This window comes from Citrus clementina, unplaced genomic scaffold (assembly GCF_000493195.1).
Source record: "Citrus clementina cultivar Clemenules unplaced genomic scaffold, Citrus_clementina_v1.0 scaffold_1, whole genome shotgun sequence".
NCBI classification, from domain to species: domain Eukaryota; kingdom Viridiplantae; phylum Streptophyta; class Magnoliopsida; order Sapindales; family Rutaceae; genus Citrus; species Citrus x clementina.
In genome coordinates this window covers 98,288-118,463 of record NW_006263303.1, presented here as the reverse complement: position 1 = coordinate 118,463, position 20,176 = coordinate 98,288, and the positions used below count along the sequence as shown (strand labels likewise).

Here is a 20,176-nt window from a genome sequence, read left to right as displayed (position 1 = left end):
TAGAGTCCATTGACATCCAACGACTGAATGCCACTATAACACGGTACCACAATTACGCCATAAGTTTCCAATCTTAAATGGGGGTAGAATGAAATTTAACTCCTTTTATCCAAAGTGGGAAAGAAAAAAAAAAAAAAAAAAACTGGGTAGCTGCTCTCAGTGTTGGTAAACACTCAACTCACCTCGAGGAAATAATCAGATTAAAAAACCAAACCAAATGGAGCATATACTTTGGAGAACTTGGTGAAATGCTGCTGACTGCTGTTCTTGCATCAATTAGTATAACAAGAATAATCTTTGATGGAGGTACCGTACCACTGATACTGATACAAATACAATATATGCCGTTGGGGGCATTCTCAAGGGCCATCTACCACCACTACCAAGCTCTAAATATGCGTGACATAACAATAGCATCTAACAAGTCCATCAATTTTGTTTATTTTTCAAATAGCAAGAGGAAAAAGTAAAAGGAAAAAAATAATTTAGGAATTAAGAGGAGGATTAGAATTAGGTTTGATTAGCTAGCCAGTGATCATGGTACCGGCACCAGCATCAGTCAAAATCTCAAGAAGCAAGGAGTGTTCAACTCTTCCATCAATAATACTAGCAGTCCTGACACCTTGAGCAAGTGATCTAATACAGCAATTCACTTTGGGTATCATCCCACCACCAACTTTGCCATCTTCAATCATCTTTTTCACTCCCTTGATATCGATCTCCTTCACCAAGCTCATTGGATCCTCTCTGTTCTCAAGTATCCCCGCTACATCAGTTAACAATATCAGCTTCTCAGCACCCAATGCCGCCGCCAGTTCCCCAGCCACAGTGTCCGCATTGATGTTATAAGATTGCCCAAACTCATCCGCAGCCACAGAAGCAATCACTGGTATGTGTCCACTGTTTACCAGAGGCTCAATGACCGTGGGGTCCACGCGGGCTACCTCACCAACGAAACCCAGTTTAGCGGAGTTTGGGCTGGGCCGGGCCGTGAAGAGGCGCCCGTCCATGCCCGAGAGCCCAACCGCGGTGGCGCCGGCTTTGTTGATGAGAGAAACCAAGCTCTTGTTCACCCTCCCCACCAGAACCATGGACACGATCTCCATAGTGTTGGCATCAGTGACGCGGAGGCCGTCACGGAAAACGGGCTCGATTCCGAAACGTTTGAGCCAGAAATTGATCTCAGGACCGCCGCCGTGGACCAAGACAGGACGGAGCCCCACAACGGACAGGAGAACGAGGTCTTTTACGACGGAGGCGAGGAGGTTGTCCTTTTGGTTGGGTTTCATGGCGGCGCCGCCGTATTTGACGACAATGGTCTTTCCGCGGAATTTCTGAATGAAGGGAAGAGATTCGGAAAGAATGTCGACACGGAACTCGGCTGGGGTCTGTGTGTCAGTTACGGCTGTTGCTGCTGATGTGAGAGAGCGGGATGATTTTGTTATTTCGGTGCGGTGGTTCGAAGCGAAATTCTCGACATGTGGGGTTTTGATTTTGAAGATGGAGGGAGACTGAGAGCCTGCTTTTGACTTTGATGAGAATGAAAGCTGTGACTGTAAAAAAGGAGCAATTTCTAGGGAGGCAGCGGCGGCGGCGGCGGCGGCCATATTCTCCGCAGATATTGCTTGGGTTCAGAGATCAGAGAGATTCTTCCTTCCTCACTTTGGGCAGGGTTTCTAATTTTCCTCTTTTATTTTATATATAATATAAAAATTCTGAAAAAAAATAAAATGACTAACAGTACCGAACTGTAACACTGCTGTAAATAGTTATTAAAGTTTCTTTCTTTCTTTTTTTAAAGGAATTAGTTATTTAATTTTTTATAGGAATTAATGTATTATACAGATATTTACAATTAATATAACACTAAATCATTACACTGATATTTATAATTAGATATATAACTCGAATTTATATTATTACATTAAATTTTATGAAGTACATGTCCATTAAACTGATATTTACAATTAGATATATAAGTGAAAATTTTATTATTACATTAAATTCTATGAAGTACATGTCTAGATAAATAATCCTCAATTACGAGAGATATCTATGTCCCACTCGCATTTCACATGGGAGAAAAATTTATAAATAAATTCCACACAATCATACTTAATTGAGAGAAGTTGAGTTCATGAGAATTCAAACCAGTACCCTCGTAGTCATACTTAACTTTAAGGAATAGTAATTCACCACTTGTCCTTTAGCCAAGGGACAGTTATTTAGTTTTTTAGTATACCAATCTCAACCTTTTTACTGGTAGCATTGTTAGCGAAGTGGCACTATCAGTATGAGATTTGCTGTAGTTAAGCATATTTATACCATCTGTTACAATTTAGCAACATTTGATCAGTGTTTTACATTATATCACTTTGTATAGAGCAATTATCATTTCAATAATATCATCTTCCCTTTTCTAATTAGCATCTTCCATTTTCTCTAAGCCCATCGTACTTTTATAATGCATTTTACAAATCTACCAATTTCGAAATATATTGGTATTCGAGATGGAAATCTGGAATGCAAAGGGCTCCAGCCCAGCGTCCCCAATAACTTGAAGGATTGCGTTATCTTCAACGGTGTAAAGAGCAAACTTGGAAAACAGCTTCAAGAGGTTTTTTGGATAATTTTCACAATTATCCTGATCTCTTCAAAAAAATTTCATATCAGAAAACATCATTTATTTAGTTGTAAGTTGCAATTTTGCTCTAAATTATAGGCTCATCTTAGATTTATGGTAATAAAAAGGAGCGATCTTAGATCATTATCAGCATCAATTACAAATCAACCGAAGTGGTAAGATAAAAAGAGAAAATTACCATCACAACTTTTTTCATGACATGCGAGCATCAGCACATTATTTTCTATAGAAGGCAATCTACAAGGTTTGTTGAAGGGGATCGGTATGACCGTCTGGGGTTATTTGTGGAATTAAAAGAAGCTGCTCTTAGACCTATTTTATGGTATATCATAAGAAGAGGGGCATTGTGAAGAATTTTGACGGCTGCCAATATCGCCACTCTTAGATCAAAAAGTAGGAAAGAATTCTGCTGCAGCTTACTATTTTTATGCATTTTCATTTTTTTTCTTTGCCTCTTCGAAAAATGACAACATGACCAAAATTTGGCACAAACCATGAAAATGTAGTCTTCCATTTACTTTACTGGACTATCATTGATACAAAACTTAGATACTTATAATTTAGAAGCCAATGAAATCCTCCTCATCTCCGCTACTGAGAGATTCAACCAGCTGACTATCTTCATCCTCATCACCCTCGGTCACAATCTCCAATAACCCACCTCCACCATCATAGTCTACATCATCCATCATGAAATCCCCATCATCTTCATCATCAAGATCACTTACACTATCATCTTCATCACTATTACTCAGATCATCACCCTCACTATCACCATCCCCATCCAGATCAGCCCCCAGTAGAGGGTCCACATCCACGTCGTCATCATCCTCTTCATCTTCCTCGTCACTCTCGGCATCATCAGGGTCAGAGTCATCTTCAGTTGGCCTTCTGCGACCAATTTCATAAATCCTAGCTGATGAAAACATATCTTCTTGGTCATCCATTGTAATCAATCCAACAAATGAATCTGTCCGCTCTGTTGCAAAGTCAAGCACACATCGATCAACTGGTATTGTTGCAATGTCAGAGTAATTGATGGCATCCACAGTGCGGAATGCAGCAAACAAGGGGTGCTTAACTCGGCGGGTGTGAACTGCTGACATCACATCCTCAAGATTTCTCCTCAGAATTGCATAAATTACGTCCCCACGCGCATTGAATGTTATGGTCGTTTGGTCCAAGGATGGTACACTGCGGAGAAGCCTAAACTTCCGAAGATCCCAGACTTCTGAATTTATGATAACCTGTTGAAAGAAAATTTTAAGAAAAAGGCCAATTTAAAAGTTGGAGAAAGAAAATCATAACAATTTTATTATTATTATTATTCTTCAAACACCCCACCCCCAAAAAAACAAAAAAAGAAAGAACAAGGTTTAAAGCTACATGCATCTGGTGGACCAGTTGTTTGCATACACAGGTAGCAGACTGTCAAAACGTCAAATGCTTTTAACTTCAACTATGCAGATTTACCATCAAAGAAGCACAAAAATTATCAGCAAATTCCACTTCTCACTGACCAGAAGATCATCCTAATAGAAATATAAAGAATGAACAACTTAGAATATCTATTTACCTCATTTCCAGCAGGATGAAAACCACCTCCCCCATGATCTGTGAATTGGTCAAAACGATGGACAGGGACAGAATTCCGCCTGTCCCATAATATTCCATTCCAAAGAAGCATTGTGTCTGAAGGACTAAAGTGTATCTGCGAATACGCATGCCCTCGACCAGTGAGATTTACTGATGTATCAGACAGTTTTGCTTCCAATTGGTAGGTCTGAATATCATAAAGGAGAATTCCTCGATCAGAAGTCTCAGTAGGTAAGGCTGCAAAAAGGTTACCAGAGTTGCTAAATCTTGCTGCCTTGCACCCCTCAAAGGAATGCATTGGCCCACCAGCAATTGAAGAGGCATTCCACAAATGCACATCCTGGGAGCTTGAAGAAAGCAAAAGCTGGGTCTCACCCGAAAGATGTGACTGAACAAGAGTCACAGGAGCTTGGTGGCTTGTGCAGCTCTCCAGTGGACTACTGCTATTGGAGTCAAAAATTTTGAGCTCCTTAGTGTGGCTACCAACTGCAATATGAGAGGAATCCCCAAGAAAAGTAATGCAAGTCAAAAGGGCACCAGCATCATCACGGCATGTTCTCCATGGCCTGAATCTGCTGTAAACAAACTGACGATCTCTACGATTTCTGTGGACTCCACTATACGTACTTTTAAACTCACGTGTACCTAGCCGGGCTGTAACATTTGATGGAGCATCAAGGCTCCGCTTTGGTTCAGGACAAACATGAGGGTGTAAAAGAGAGAGAGGTGGAAGAGTAGTTATAGGAGCTGGACACTGGCGATGTTGGTGCTTCAGGTACTGAACAACAAGAGAATCTAGGGTTATTCGCTCTGAGTTACTGGGCTGCGGATCGTTTAGAGCCCCTAGTTGGAAGGATGGTGTTGCTTGACCTGCATGGTAATTGCCACACTGGTTGTCATCCAAATATTCTGCTAAACTACCTGGTGTGGAAAACCCCTGAGGATCATTTAGAAGGCTACTTTTACGGACAGAATTAGGTGTTGGACAAGATGGAGACCGAAGTCCAAGATCACCAGTGTGAAGTCGCTTCCCAGACAATGACAATCCAGTATCCTTTAATTCAGATAATTTTCGTTTCATTGGCAATGCAATTGGAGTCTTAGATTGAGAATCTGTATCAGGATTAGATTTTGACACGGATTCGTGAGGAATTTCCAGTACACTTGGAACTGCAGACTGTTTAGAGTTACTGAAAACTTTCCTACTTGATGGTGTTTGGGAATCATGAGATTGGGACTGATGCCTAGACTGTAAATTGAAACTGGGTGAGAAAACCAGCTGCTTCTTCTTTGAAGACATGCTTGAATCACACTTCAAACTGATATCCTCATCACGAGCAGCAAGCTTTGATTTACCAGTCAAAAATCCAGGACTACGGCCAGAAGGCCACTGAATTTGTATTGATGGGCTCTCTTGCATGGAGATTTGGTGTGCAAGAGATGATGGAGCTGCCAAGGAAGGCAAAGGTGTCAACTGAGCCTCTTTCAGCAGTTGTGCAGCAGTTGTAACCAAACCAGAGGCCTGAAGGTGTTCATGAATAAGAAGCAGAAGTTCCCTGCATTATTTATACATGTTTATGGAACAGAATGCCAAAAGAAGAGAAATCAACAAACAAAAGAGGAATCGGCAGAATACGGCGAAAAGAAGACTATTCTCAAACAAAAAAGAAATACCTGGAATGATAAGAGATAGGAGTAGCAGCAGCTATGGCTGCCCTTTCAATGCGCCTTAGAGTAGGTGTAGCAGCATCAGTAGCTGCTAAAGTACTTGCACGCCCCGAATTTGTTACAATCTAAAACATTCATAAATGATTCATAAATTCAAAATGCTTCTATTAAGTTAAAATAAGCAACTAAAAAACCATTATATTTTAGGAGTCACTAATGTACTATCTGAATAAAATCATTTTAATAAAAATAAGAGACTAATATGAAAAAACCTTTTCAGACCTCTATAGTGGCAGGTTCAAAAGATAGGGCACATTAAAGCAAAGATATAGAGGTGCTTACCGCTATAAGCTCAATTGCAACCTGGGAAAGTTCAGCTTGCCATCTGCCTTGCTCAGTTGCAGGTGTCTGCCCACCTGAATCTCGGATAAGTTCTGACAGTTTTTTTCCGACCTGGAAGACCAAGTTGAACATAGCAGTGAATGCCAAACAAGCTAAAAGTCCTACAAAATTTTAGATTATTATCTTAATCAAAAGCAGCAGTGACACATCGGATACACAGAAAACTCTTAAGAATGATAAAAATATCAAGGTAATGGAACCTGCAACAGGATAAGATGATTATAGACCATGGCAGGATACTCCAACGCTATTAATTACTTGCCAACATCAGCCAAAGCAATATTGCAGGACACAACATCGTCAAAAATATTTTAAGGAATTACATAGAAAACCTTCAATGTGAACTAACAGGGTAACAAATAATAATGTCATTACAGAAACTGATGGTAAGTTAACAGAATTCAGCACACATTTATGCAGCTAACTTTTTCCCTTAAAAAGCAGAATCCAGTTAAAGAAGACAGTAAAGACTGAAAGCACAGTATAAAAGAGAAGTTTAAAGACGGGGAAAAAAATCCAATTTACTGTTTATACCCTCCACATTACAAGAGGGAATAAGAAACCAACGACATTCATGCCTGATGTAAATGATGCTACTTGATAATGTATTTTGGCTCCTCCTCAGCTTGCTTATCCGTCATCTCCCATTAAAATCAGCAAAGTATTGCAACAAAACAACAATAAAAGGTTGTTTATGCATGTTATAATACATGTCCACTAGTTATGTCACTGTGTGATCAAATCCTTATTAATATATCTATAATTGGATAAGTTGGTTGTTCTACATATTATCATTGGATAGGATTGGTAATTTCTACAAATCACAAATACAAGCATAAAGTACCTTGAATTTTAAAAACCACTACCCTGCAACTAAAATTTGAAAGTAATATCCAGGGCAATGCAATATAACCCTTGTGTTTAAAATATGCTAATGTAATTAATATGAACAGATTAGCATTTACCTGAAGCTTTGTCAGTATGTGTGCAATTGTGTCATCTCTGGCCAAGCCAAGCAGGACTCGACACGCAAGAGCACGCAGACAATCTAGTGCAGCAGGTGGAGAATAAATGCGCGGTTGCAAAAGATGTAGAAGAACCTTTATGCCATTATTGGCTCGGACAGCTTCTCTTGCTTGACGATAGCCTTGTTCTAATTGTGCTGCAAGGCCAGCACACCCGGCCCCAGCACCTAAAGAAATTCTTCGATCCCCGACCAATCCTGATGTTGGTGTGGGTACAGGAGTCTGAGATGTGCTACATGCGAGCTGTGTGTTTGCACTACTGCCTCTATCTAGCAGACTAGAATCCACATTCCGCTCCCTTAAGTCACTCTGACTAGGCATATAAACCACCCTATCTGAGACATTACGTTCTGCATTTCTATCTCTTGGTTCCATAGATGGACCATTTGAGGTTTGGCCAGAAACAGACTGCTGACCTTGTGCAAGTAGAGGTGGTTTATTGCTGATGGAAGGTGGAGGGCAAACAAGATTGATTAACACATTTAATGCTGGCTGTATAATCTGAAAATATACCCCAAAAACACTTAATTCTGAGTTTCTGACAGTATAAGAAAAGACACAAAGAAACAATTCTAAAATTAGATGAGAATTATCAACAAAACAAACATTAAACAACAATGCCAGAGTCTGCTTCCATCATTCACTTGCATAATAGATATAACAAGAGCAGCAACCAGAACAACAGCAACAATACTTTAAAGGAAAAATGTTCAGAAAAGATCTTACCTCAGGGTCAACATAACTACTAACAGCATTTGCCGCATCCAAAATGACTGCTATACCAGTATGATTATTACTCAGTGTGGCATTAACAATCATCTTGCGGCTATTAGGAACCAGCGTAACAATGTGCAGAACACCCAATGCATACTGGAGCAAGTCATGCAAATAACGCTCAACTGGAGGGGCCTAAATAGATTAGCAAAATTAAATTTAGAGAATTAGCAAATGTGGTAAAGAACATATTGAGTCAAAAAATGGAAAAGAACTTGAGTCGACAAACCATACCTGACACAATTCCAACAAGGTAATATGTCCATTTAAGCTCAAAAATCTATCCACTGCAGGCCACCGAGTTCTCACAAGAGCAGGGCCCAGCTTCCGATCCTTCTGTAACTGCAGAAAAACTGCATCTATTGCCTCATTACTAATGTCAAGTGGTTTATATGCAGCCCTCACATTTGGAATATTCCGCCCTGCACTTCGGTTACTTTTATTAGGACGAATCGAATCAACAAGCAAAAGGAGATGAGCTCTGAAATATTGCCGCAGAGCAACACAGGTGTGATAAGCAATCTGCTTCTCTGACGATGTCAGTACTTCTGGCGGTGATCGATCATTTCGAAGTGATGTTGAGCTGGAAAGCCCTACAGCCCCAGCATTAACTCCAGATCTTACTGAGGCAGCATCATTTAGAAGGCCCAGTAATTTCTGTAAGCCATCCTGAGCATCAAAAGCATCAATAATTGCTCTGAAAACAAATGCAGCAGCAAAAAAAAGGGCTGCATTTTTTCTGGCTTGATCCTGTGTGCACTCAAGAAGTTGGATAGCCAACTCAACCAACTGATGGACAACATCAGTTGGCAGTGCACATACACGTTCCATTATCCCCTGTATCAAATTGTATAAAAGGTGAGAAATCACAGTAAAAACAAGATAAAGAGTTAATACATGGAAGAACACAAATCATAATAGTCAAACACTACCGGGCAATACCTGAAGAGAACCTATAGTAAATAAGCAAGAAGAAAGACCAAAAAATGTCTGATTGTTTCTTGGGACAGCAAGCAGCTTTTGCATGCCACCCCGATCCACGAATAACGCTGCAAATTTTCTATGAGCAGCCAAAGCACAAATCAGTTTCATCACATCAGGCAAAAGCATTGCAACCTTCGATTCTTCTTCGTATTTGGAACTCCGCTGCAAAAGTGCAAGACAGACATCTACTCCCTTTTCATGTAGCACAGGACCAAGAACTTCCACGTATTCACCTAATGTCTCGAGGCACTGAATGCAATATTTTTCTCTCAACTGTGCAAGGGATTCAACATCAGGGATGAAATATTCCTCAACATCCTCATTCGTTTCTGTTTCTGTGACGCTTAAACTCACCGAGTCCACATTGGTGCTAATAGAGTTCCTGCCACCAATCCACAAAGAGCATATATTAGCACTTGCCTAACTGAAATATAATCTCCAAGAAGAAAGAAGACTATAAATACCAAATTGAAACCGTTGAAGTAATTAGTTATGTGCTTTAAATGTGTACAATGACCAACCTCGAAACCTCGACTGCATCAGCAGCATCAATAACAGTAGATGCAGCTCTGGAAGCAGCCAAAAGAGCCGCATCTTCATCATTAGTAGTTTTAAATTCCTGGAATCATAGGAAGTGGCAAAATGGAATTCAATTTCAGATAAATGAAGAAAATGAAACAGAAAGTTAAGAATCTAGAGAAGCAGTAAACTCTAAAACCTAAAAGATAGACATAATCCTGCATACCTCTGAGGCGGCACTTTTGACAACTTCAGCAGCAGCATCACCAGCTGCCTTGATGGCTTCTAAAGGAGCGTTGGCCGCCCTAGCTTCAGCTTCAGCAGCTCTCACTGCTTTCTTTACCATATCAGATATGTCCTTGCTTCCAACCCTACATTCTTGGAAGCAGTCATCACCATCCTCTCTTTCCATAAACACACCATCTGAACCAATTGTTCCTGAATGCTTCCTACCATCTGGTGCTTTTTTCGTATCAGAACTTTTTGAAACACTCCTATCTCTAATACTTCGTACCTGTCCTAAACGGCTACCAGATACTGGGGATGTTAAACCCTGATCAGTCTCAATAGCCCCTTCATTAATCCTCCCCTTCCCTCTGGATCTTATCCATCCACGGTTCATTCTCCGCCTTGAGGAGTCATCTCTTCCAGTTTCATCATTATCTCCAAGTTTTGTCTTCCCCTCACGAGCATCAGTATATGCTTCAGACATATCGATCCCTGCAGCTAACCCATCATGTGGTTCTCCATCATCAGCTCCACACTCATCTCCATGTGTCACCCTTTCAATGTCTTGATCGTCTAGAGACCGTTCATCTATTGTCCTTTCATCAGGATGCTCTAGAATCTGCCGTAGCCTAACCCGACCTTCTTCTCTACCTCTCAAGGAAGTAGCACTGGCTGAATTCTTACTCTCAGCCAAATGGTTAGCATCTTTTTGACTCGTCTCCCCAAGGACACGTATGCGGAGATAACGCATAAGCTTCGCAGACAATCCAGATGTTAACACATCTTCCACCACTTGACCACCACTGACAATCAATCAAAACCAAATAAGAAATGGTGTAAAATAAATTAAGCATATAAGTGAGAAATTATGAATGAGAAAGCATACCCCGCCAAACACACAGCAAGAAGTCCGGTTGCATAAGTTTTCAACATCTCAGAATCTGAAGCTTCCTTTCTACTCATATGATGCTTCAAGTGACGATCTTCACAAGACAATCGGGCAGTCTCATCCATCACCCAATTTTTGACGTTGTCAACAACAGGTTCTTCAAAAGCATGGGGATACTGTATAAAATTCACCGTGTCATAAAGTAGACAAAACATTCCATGAAAATGAAAAGGCTATAAAGAAAATATACTTTCAAGATAAAGAGACAACAGAAATCTTACAATCCAAGTGAGTGAACAGCTTAGAACAAGGCGAGCAGCAGCAGCCTGGACAGAGGTGGAATACCTACTTTCTGACAAAAACTTTGAAGATATCAATTCAAAGAAATCATCATTTTCCTGAGGAGGAAGAAAAAGAAATTCTAGGGATCAGACACATGGCTGGCGAGTTTAACACAGATAAAGCAGTATATAAACAGGACACGACATCACCAAAAGGAAAAAGGCTAAGACCAGTTAGTTACCCGAACTAAGTTGCCAAGGCGTCCAATATTATGAGAAGCCCGAGCATTATTGGAGGAAAAGCCACTCTCTTCCAAGTATCTACAGTTCAATTAATTAAAATAATGATGTCCAGTCGTTAATAATCACACACACATATAAATAAATATAAGTTTTCGAAATGAATTCAATTGAAAACGAGGAAGCTTTTGCTTACGTACAGAGATTCTTGGATCTCAAAGAGAGATGAGAGGGCATGAAGGACGCTGGGATTAGGGTTATCGGGTGAAGAAGTGATCTTCTCCATGAGTTTCTGAGCCTTGGCCATCAACTCTTCCTCTACTTTCTTCGTTTCATCCTCTCCGCCTCCGCCTCCGCCTCCGCTTTCGCCTCCACCTCCTTCAAGAACAGGAGCTTCACTAAGCCCTTGGCTCGATGATCCTTCCATAAACCAAAAACAAGAATGAACCTTTCTCTGATTAAACAAACAAAACTGTTTAGACTTTTTAATTTACTACTGCTTCCTTGCTCGCCAACTCAAACTCAACTATTTTGGTCAATGAGCGTGCAATTGGGCGTTCGGTTCAGGGACTAGGCCCTAGGGTGTTTGATTGAGAGAGAGCTGGGCGTAATTATACTATATTATATTACGAGCGGAGGGGAAGCAAAACCAATAAAGACGGACGCTGCGGTTGTCTTTCCCTTTTATACGATGATTGATGAGAGAGACGCTTCTAACTTGTTCACGAAATGGATCCGAGCATTCCCGAATAACCCGACCCTCTTACTCCTAACCCTAGTTTCTGGCCCAATTTAGTCGGGTCCATAAAAGGCCCGTCTTTAACAGGTTATTCTCCTACTGAATGTCATTATTACCCTTGCTGGCAACTGGATTTCCAAGTCTCTACACTTCCTTACACATAAACCATAGCATTCTGCCAATAGCCAAACCATTTTTATCCCCTTCTTTCCTTAATGAGCAAAATATCCAGTTATCAGTAAAACGCTATCTTTGATCATCCATAATTCCATATTGTAGTATACAGCTTACAGTCGAAGAGTGAGTCAGACGCATAAAAGTGATAAGAGCAGCCAACAAGTGCCTGTAGTGATGCATTTCTTGCTTGATAACCCAAGTTTCAGTGGCATCAAAGTAGACATACAAAAACTACTCTGCCAATATTGTCGTGAATCATTCGCTACATAAAAGAGAAACATGTTGTAAGGTATTTAGATGATATTGTAGCATTCCGATGCACATACAATGGTTTTTTAATTAAAAAAAAATTTGCTTTTTAGATTTTTTTTCAATATGATGAGAATACACAGCCGGGAGAACAGGTGTAATAACAATAATAATAATAATAATAAATTAATTAACAAATAAAACTTGTGCGATGAAATCTTACATTTTTCTTGCCTGAAAGGTACAATTTATTTCATCAGTTCAGGATTCACGAAACCCCAGTAAAATACAAACAAAAGTTAAGACTACAGGGATAAAATCGTAATCATGAAAATAAAAAGAAATGGGGATTTTATCGCCCTTCCTTTTCGGGATCCAAGTAATTCTTTGTTGGCCATTCTTTATGTTTCCACTGTACAATCCAGAAACAATTTTTTTTTTTTTTTTAAAAGGAAAAGAATTCAGGAGTGCAGCAGCCACATCATCGAAGAGAATTTCATTCAATCCCCGAGCAAATGTCTTCTTGTTACAGATCGTACATGGAAAATTATTGTGAAGAAGAAAGGGAAGCACTAGCATCGCCCGATCCTGCTGCTCAAGCTCAGCTCAATCAGTGGACAGAGTATGATTATATTCCTTAAATCTTTTGGGTCTGAACAATGAAATGATTTAAGTTAAAATTATAGGTTATATAGTCCAATTATTAGTCATTTTAAGTGATTAGCTATTAGTAGTTGGCAATGGTAAATTCAGGATTCAGGACGAGCTAAAAAAGAGATTAATAACTGAAGATTTTTTTACTTGGAATTTACCGAACTCCACAACCACAAACACGAGCACAAAAGAAGAAGAAGAGGTGTTGCTGAAGTATATTGGTGGTGTTGATATGAGCTTCTCAAAGGAAGATCCATCAATTGCATGTGGTTGCATTGTTGTGTTGGACCTCCAAACTCTGCAAATAGTCTATGAGGATTATTCTCTTCTCAGGCTTCAAGTGCCTTATGTCCCTGGTTTCCTTGCATTTCGCGAGGTCTCTTTCATTTTAGTTATCTTCTTCTTATAGAATATTTTCATGTAGTTATTTTGCACTTAACATATTTTATGATTTTCTTCCCTTTGCTTTAGGCTCCGGTTCTTTTATCGCTTCTGGATAACATGAAAAAGAGGGCTAACCATTTTTACCCACAGGTGATGATTGATTAATTGATCCTCTTATTATCACCCGTGCTTCTTGATGCCTACTGCAGTGCCGAATTCTTGAATACATCCACTACTAGCTTTCCTCCTATTGGATTTTATAACAGCTTTTTTAATCAACAGGTATTAATGGTTGATGGCAATGGACTACTCCATCCTCGAGGCAAGTATTTTTTGCATGCATTTCCATATATGCTATTTCTTCCTAAACGTTATGCATAGGGCTCCTTTTTTGTCCCTTCCCTTTTGCAAGTTTTGTTATTATAGACAGAATATTTGTTTAACTCGATATTTTGGGCAGTTGTAGTATTTTGTTTGAACTTGATTGCCAAGCAGCATTTGGTTTTCCACCTACATCAATTGTTGGATCCAATGCTAACATTAATTTATGAACTCTCTTCGTAGGTTTTGGCTTGGCCAGTCACATCGGTGTTCTGGCGAATCTTACTACAATTGGGGTTGGAAAGAATGTGAATATTGACTACAGTACAGACTAGTTTTTCTTCTTTGTATTCTTCAATTAAAGGGAACCAAGGGCTTCATTGTTACTGGTTTTTATATTTAATGATTGATCATTCTAGGTGTCTCTGATATTATGAAATACTATCTACTCACCTATCACTGTTCTGAGTTAAGAACTTAATTCTTGACTCTCCATTGTGTTACATTGAATCATGATTTTCTAACTTTAAAATATTTCAGCTGCACCATGTGGATGGTCTAACACATTCTGGAGTAAGGCAACTACTTGATGCAAAAGAAAACAATAATGAAGATATTATTCCTTTGATGGGAGGCTCAGGATCCACATGGGGAGTGGTAAGTGAGTTAGCATGAGGTTCGGTTTGTGATATTTGACTCTTTATGTGTATCTTATAATGTGACCAAGTATATTTCTAGAGGCAACTGCAAGAGTGGTGAAGATTGAATTTTCCAACCCCAAATAGCCAGCTTTAATGTAAATTGCTTGGCATCTCGTAGAGATCGTCATTAGCATCAAGTAATAACTTGTAGCCAATCATTCCTGTTCATAGAAAGTCTCTGTTAGCAGTGATGAAGATTCATTAGGTCTCTTTTCTGCTACTTGCCTTTCATTGTCTTGGATCTGTTTGAAATTCTTCATTATTTAGCAGTTCTTTGAGAGTAAGGTTCTGAGGATTTTCCTTTTTGGCTTTTGCAAGAACTATCTTTTATGTACATTGATTTAGTATATCTGCAGGAGAGGTTGTGAAGTTTTGGTGAGGTCTTGGGACTTGGGTAGAAGCCTTAGGCAAGCTTTTTGTATGTTGAAAATTGTTGGCTTAGCTGATTCTTGTTTGCTTCATCTGTTGAAGGATCCCAATTTAAACTGAATATAGCTTTTGTTACTGATTTAGGTGTCTCCAGTTCACATTGTTTTCATAACTCCTAAGATTTTGGTTTCAGAATTATACTTGAGATCAATCTTGCATTTTTGTAGGCAATGAGATCAACTCCAGACACATTGAAGCCTATATTTATTTCAGTTGGTCACTGCATTTCACTTGATACTGCTGTCATGATTGTTAAAATGACTTGCAAGTATCGTGTGCCAGAGCCTATACGACAGGTCAAAACTCAGTACCTCCGCTTTTGGCTAGCAACTCAATTGTCGTTCATTAACTTTTGAGGATATGTTGCTATTTTACGAGCACTGACTATTTAATCTATAAATAAAAGATGTTCTTTTGAGTATTCCCTAGTTTATTTAAAGTTGGGGTGGTGCATGCTGGTGGTGTTTCTTTTTCATCTTGCAGTCTTCAGTTGTTCATAACGTTGAGCTGTTGAGCACTATCGCTTATTCTTTCTTTAATTGACTTATCATGTTTGAGATGACATTGATGTTCAATTCTAAATCTGCACTTTTGTCTTAATGCAGGCTGATATAAGATCAAGAGACTATCTCCAGAAGCATCAGAGCACATGTCTCTTGCAGAGATGGCAATGACTTGGGATGTTTGTGATCTCGCCATGCTCAAAATATGGCGTATGGGAGATTTGTGTTACTGCTTGTACGAAATTAAGGATGTAAATGGTCCATCATAATAAATTTCCCAGTTAACAAGAAAATGTGGTTCGTGTATGCTAGAATGTTGGGATTAAGTTAATTTCGTACAGATTAATTTGTTCATTAGCTGTAAATTCTTCATTTTTTTTCGTCTCTCGCCCATTGATGTTGTCTACTGAATTGTATAGATGTTTTGATGCTGTTGTTTCAGATCAAAGGTAATGAAGTCCCCATCTTTTTTTTTTTCTGATTCTGTTCTGGCATTTGGGATAGTCATGATGAAGTTCATCTTTTAAAGTGTAAATTCTTTATTTTCTTAAATGATTTGCTTTGAAACGGTGGTTACATATCAAGAACTATCCCTTGGTGAGAATTTTAGTGTCATTTTGAAACCTTGTAGATGAATTACGCATTTTTGTGAGGATGAAAAACTAGTGAATTTCCTAAACTTTAAATCGTCACACGACAGTTATCTGCTTTCGAAATAAACAGACGACCAGTCATTTACTATTATGAGAAACAAACGATTAGCACACAGTGTTCACTGAATCGTATACAGATTAACGACAGGACATGTGATATCTGAAAATACAGAAGAGCGACGATGTTTACGCAGATAAATTCGGGATTTAAGAATCAAGACGAGCTAAAAAGGGAGATAAAAACTGAAGATGATTCGAAATCTGAATGGGAAATTGTCCAACTCCACAAGCACAAACGCAACAGCAACGGAAGAAAGAAGAGGGGGTGTTGGTGATAAATATATAAAATATGAGATGAGCTTCTCTAAAGGAAGATCCAACAAATATTCAATCGCATGGCTGCTATGCTGTACGCGTTGACGATGTATTTCATAGTCTCTCCTCAGGTTTCATGTGCCTTTCGCGAGGTCTCATTTTAATAAAGTTACGTTCTTATTAAAGGGAAATAGATCATCGTTTATTATAATTAGTGACTTGGTGTATTACTTTGCTCTAAACAATTTCTTTGGTTCTCTTCTCTTCAATGGTTAACTAGCTAGCTGCTCTCTTTTTTTCACGTCATCTGTGTATTTGCACATACATCGATTGTTGGATACAACCTAACATTCTTGGCTTGGCCAATTGGCCAATCGTATCGTTGTTCTGGACACTAGTTTTTTCATTTAATTCTCGTCAATGTGTTTACTATTTTAGGCATCCGCCTCTGCAGGATTTCTGAGTTTCTTTTGCAATATGAAATCTGTTAGTAGCTAATATCCCACGTGGCTAAGTTAAGGTTTGACATGTTACCTTTTCATATAGATAGCAGAATACATATGCAAGCACGGTGCCCTCGACTTACCACCAGAAATGTGTTTGGAACAAAATCCTATCTATTCACTTGTCTTTGTTCTGAGTTGAGAACTTGAATTTTTGAGTTCATATTCATTTACATCAAATTATATTATGGAAAATTTCCAACTTCAAAATATTTCTGCTGTACCACTACTCATTCTGTAGTAAGGGAACTTACTGACATAAAGGAAAAAAATAATAAAGATATTATTACTTTGACCGGAGGTTCAGGTCTCAGGATGATGCATTTGGGAAGTTGTATGTGAGTAAGCCAATTGGTGCATCCTGTAATGTGACAAAGTATTTATCTGTAGCCAATTGATAGAGTGATAAGGAAGAATATCCAATAGCCAGCTTTAAAATAAACTGCTGGGCATCTCCTAGGGGTCTTCAATATCTTTATCAGGACAGTGATAACTACCAAGTAATGAATTGTAGCCAATCATTCCCATTTATAGAAGGTCTCCATTATGAGTGGTGAAGAGTGGATAGTAATTTATTATTGTTCTTTTGGTATGATAAGAAGCTGAAATTAAATTGATGATGAAAAACCAAAACACTCTACAGAGAAGTAAAGAAGGAACTTTCTGGTTGGTTGATGAAGGTGACATACTTGGATATTGATTGGAACATTTTTATATGTGATTTTCTCTGTTTTTTTCTTTGTTTGTTTGTTCATGTTATTGGTCTATGAAGGATACGAAACTAGTCTGTTGCCTGATAAAATTGTCAACAACCCACAGTTTTCTTAATCTGTCACCATTTTTCCCACCTTTGGTTTTATTCTAAAAACTATTTGATTATGTGCCAGGGAAGATGTGTATTTCTTTATAACATGAATGTCAGATTGTTGGATCGGAGTGTTTGGGGATAGAAGCCTTAAGCCTCCAGTCAGAAGCGACTTATTCTATTTCTTATTCACCAAGTCGTGAATCAACTCACAAGTCTCCTGACTGATACCATAGGTCATTGTCTTTACGAAAGCTTCAAACTTAGGCTCATCTGCCAGCTAGATTCACTCCCCGTGAACAGCAGCTATGCCTGTTGGGCCCGACCTAGGATGAAAAGGGGAGACAGAGTAGGATCTAATTTCCAACAGAGGGCAGTGTAACTAATTATATAATCATTCATTATTAGTAGGGACCTCTGTTCATTCCTAGATTCCCGTCACTTCGGATTGATTGTCCCTACGTAACTGCATCGTAGTGGTCTAGGGAGCAAAAGTACTAGAGTACAGGAGAATGAAGAGTAATGATTTCAGCAAGAGCAGCCGCACAGACTACTATACTGAGTCTAGTGACTTCTAGAGTTGGTTGTTATGGCAAGGCATCTGGTTTTAGGTGTCTTCAGTTTATGTCATTTCATAGCTCCAAAGATTTTGGCTTGCAGAACCGTACTTTACAGCAATTTGGTTTTTTTTTTTTTTTTCCAGGCAATGAGATCAACAGCAGATATATTAAAGGCAATATTTATTTCAGTTGGTCACCCGCTTACCGCATCGCTTGATACTGCTATCGTGATTGTTAAAATGTCCTGCAGGCACCCTGTGCCAGAGCCTATACGGCAGGTTAAAACCAAGTACCTTCTTTATTGACTCACAACTAGAATCCTTCAAAAACCTTTTGAGGATATTTTGTTATTTTATGAGCGCTCTCTCTTTAACATGTAATGTAAAAATAATTACTTAGAATTCCATGGTTTATCGAGTTGGATGGTCATCAGTTGTTTGATCGGAATATTTGTGGTGTTCTTTTCATCTTTAGATGTTTATAAATCTGAGCTGCTGAACATCATTGTTTATTCTTTTGTTTCATTTACTTACCATGTTTGAGATGAAACTGATTTTCGATTCTAATACCCATTTTCGTATTATATGCAAGTTGATTGACATAAGACCAAGAGACTAGCCAAAAGCATCAAGCAGAACATTAGAACAGTGGACGTACTTGAATCTGGTAGGTCCTTTTTTCTTTGCTTTCTTTTGGTTTCTGTGTTTCTTTTAATGTCAAAAAATCAACAGACGTAGAAAAAACTAGGAACCACTTGTAAATGTATGTGTGGACTAAACAGTCTAAACTCCTGTTCCTTTATTTGACATTAAAGTCATACACCAAAGCTCCCGTTTTAAATTATTTTGTTGACGAAGTTTGTTTATTAATCGCAGCAATTAACATTGCATGTCTGGATGCTATCGGCAGCTAAAGCCTAAAGATATCTAAATGTTTCTTATAGCAAAAAAAATCCGAATTAAATTACATAAGCCTACAACTCAACAACCTCTTTATAATTTCCAAAATTGTGACATAATAAATCGGATTGTTAATCAAAATGCGAAGACTTAAAGTACTGAGCAGGGCTCCATTTGGTTATCAGGAGTTACAGATATAGCTGTAATTATGAAATAAAAGTTAATAGTACGTAGTAAATATAATTTTTAAATAATAATTTTTTAAAAATTAGTAAAGATATAATAAATTTTTTATCATGTAAGTGTAAAATTAAATCAACTTAGTTTCTAAGTTACAACAACTAATGTTTATCAAGTATTTTAGTGCAGTAACTTATAAGTTACAGCTGCTCGACCTCAATCACAAATAGGATCCATGTGGCCTAAAGGGTTCATAATGCAGTACTTTTTTGTTACAAGAATGATCCTATGTGAGACTGGAGCTGTTATGGTACTATCTAAACGATTCTTCGTAAAGAATATTAGATCTTTAATCTAATGTGGGTTTATATGTAAATAATTATGTGTTGCTGACTGTCATATAAGGTTAAGTTCAATTAAAAGTGATTTATTCAGGTTTTCAGTAATTTATACTTTCATGTATCTAATAGGGTGTAAACATTTAATGTATAGATATTTAAGAGTAGTTTTTGTTTCTATGATAAGCTGAATAGAAATACGTAATGAGAATAGAAAAAGTTGTGTTATATAAGTAGTTATGGTCCCTTAGGTCACACATATTATTTTATTATTTTATGATATTCTATCATTAAAGAGAGTGTAAAGAGAAATTTAAAGAATTCTCTAAAAGAACGTATTGATATGGAAGATAAATTACACGACTCTAAAAAGTAATTAAATATTATAGATTCAGATATATTTTCTCATATTCATTTATTGTTTCTTAATAATACAATACGAATATTCTTAGAATTTAGGTGATTGTTGTCACTGAAGGATTATGTTATAACAAGTGATAATAGAGTTGACCTTGG

General features: G+C 38.2%; 3 protein-coding genes across 4 annotated transcripts; 1 reads left to right on the top strand and 2 right to left on the bottom strand.

Moving 5' to 3' along the window:
* Window positions 1-230: 230 nt before the first annotated feature.
* On the bottom strand, window positions 231-1,687 carry LOC18056005 (acetylglutamate kinase, chloroplastic). The gene has a single exon (XM_006450011.2). It carries the CDS (start codon window positions 1,605-1,607, stop codon window positions 525-527), a length of 1,083 nt encoding a protein of 360 aa, XP_006450074.1. The 5' UTR covers window positions 1,608-1,687; the 3' UTR covers window positions 231-524.
* Window positions 1,688-2,741: 1,054 nt separating this feature from the next.
* On the bottom strand, window positions 2,742-11,926 carry LOC18053929 (DDB1- and CUL4-associated factor homolog 1). The gene is made up of 14 exons (XM_006450010.2): window positions 11,451-11,926; window positions 11,253-11,331; window positions 11,011-11,127; window positions 10,727-10,905; window positions 9,839-10,643; window positions 9,615-9,712; window positions 9,052-9,475; window positions 8,344-8,946; window positions 8,062-8,244; window positions 7,276-7,836; window positions 6,251-6,361; window positions 5,915-6,033; window positions 4,221-5,796; window positions 2,742-3,891 (listed from the first exon to the last, which is right to left on the bottom strand). The coding sequence occupies exons 1-14, from the start codon at window positions 11,675-11,677 to the stop codon at window positions 3,205-3,207; spliced, it is 5,769 nt and encodes a 1,922-aa protein (XP_006450073.1). The 5' UTR covers window positions 11,678-11,926; the 3' UTR covers window positions 2,742-3,204.
* A 719-nt stretch (window positions 11,927-12,645) lies between these two features.
* On the top strand, window positions 12,646-15,855 carry LOC18053928 (endonuclease V). 2 transcript variants are annotated; one of them, XM_006450005.2, is made up of 8 exons: window positions 12,646-13,037; window positions 13,169-13,445; window positions 13,541-13,603; window positions 13,736-13,775; window positions 14,018-14,082; window positions 14,315-14,431; window positions 15,072-15,200; window positions 15,510-15,855. In XM_006450005.2, the coding sequence occupies exons 1-8, from the start codon at window positions 12,931-12,933 to the stop codon at window positions 15,576-15,578; spliced, it is 867 nt and encodes a 288-aa protein (XP_006450068.1). In that variant the 5' UTR covers window positions 12,646-12,930; the 3' UTR covers window positions 15,579-15,855. The 2 variants fall into 2 exon arrangements, with proteins under 2 accessions (XP_006450068.1, XP_006450071.1); XM_006450008.2 differs by lacking the exon at window positions 15,072-15,200.
* The last annotated feature ends 4,321 nt before the right edge of the window (window positions 15,856-20,176 follow it).

What these genes read in the sequence shown, in the direction of transcription:
- LOC18056005 (XM_006450011.2), bottom strand. Translation starts at nt 1,607, where the DNA reads ATGGCCGCCGCCGCCGCCGCCGCTGCCTCCCTAGAAATTGCTCCTTTT.
- LOC18053929 (XM_006450010.2), bottom strand. Translation starts at nt 11,677, where the DNA reads ATGGAAGGATCATCGAGCCAAGGGCTTAGTGAAGCTCCTGTTCTTGAA. An exon ending in GCCTTGGCAACTTAGTTCGG is followed by an intron (nt 11,128 to 11,252) that starts GTAACTAACTGG and finishes CTTCCTCCTCAG; the next exon opens with GAAAATGATGATTTCTTTGA. An exon ending in ACATACTGACAAAGCTTCAG is followed by an intron (nt 6,362 to 7,275) that starts GTAAATGCTAAT and finishes TTGGTCTTCCAG; the next exon opens with GTCGGAAAAAAACTGTCAGA.
- LOC18053928 (XM_006450005.2), top strand. Translation starts at nt 12,931, where the DNA reads ATGTCTTCTTGTTACAGATCGTACATGGAAAATTATTGTGAAGAAGAA. An exon ending in CAGCTCAATCAGTGGACAGA is followed by an intron (nt 13,038 to 13,168) that starts GTATGATTATAT and finishes TGGTAAATTCAG; the next exon opens with GATTCAGGACGAGCTAAAAA. An exon ending in TGGACTACTCCATCCTCGAG is followed by an intron (nt 13,776 to 14,017) that starts GCAAGTATTTTT and finishes CTCTCTTCGTAG; the next exon opens with GTTTTGGCTTGGCCAGTCAC.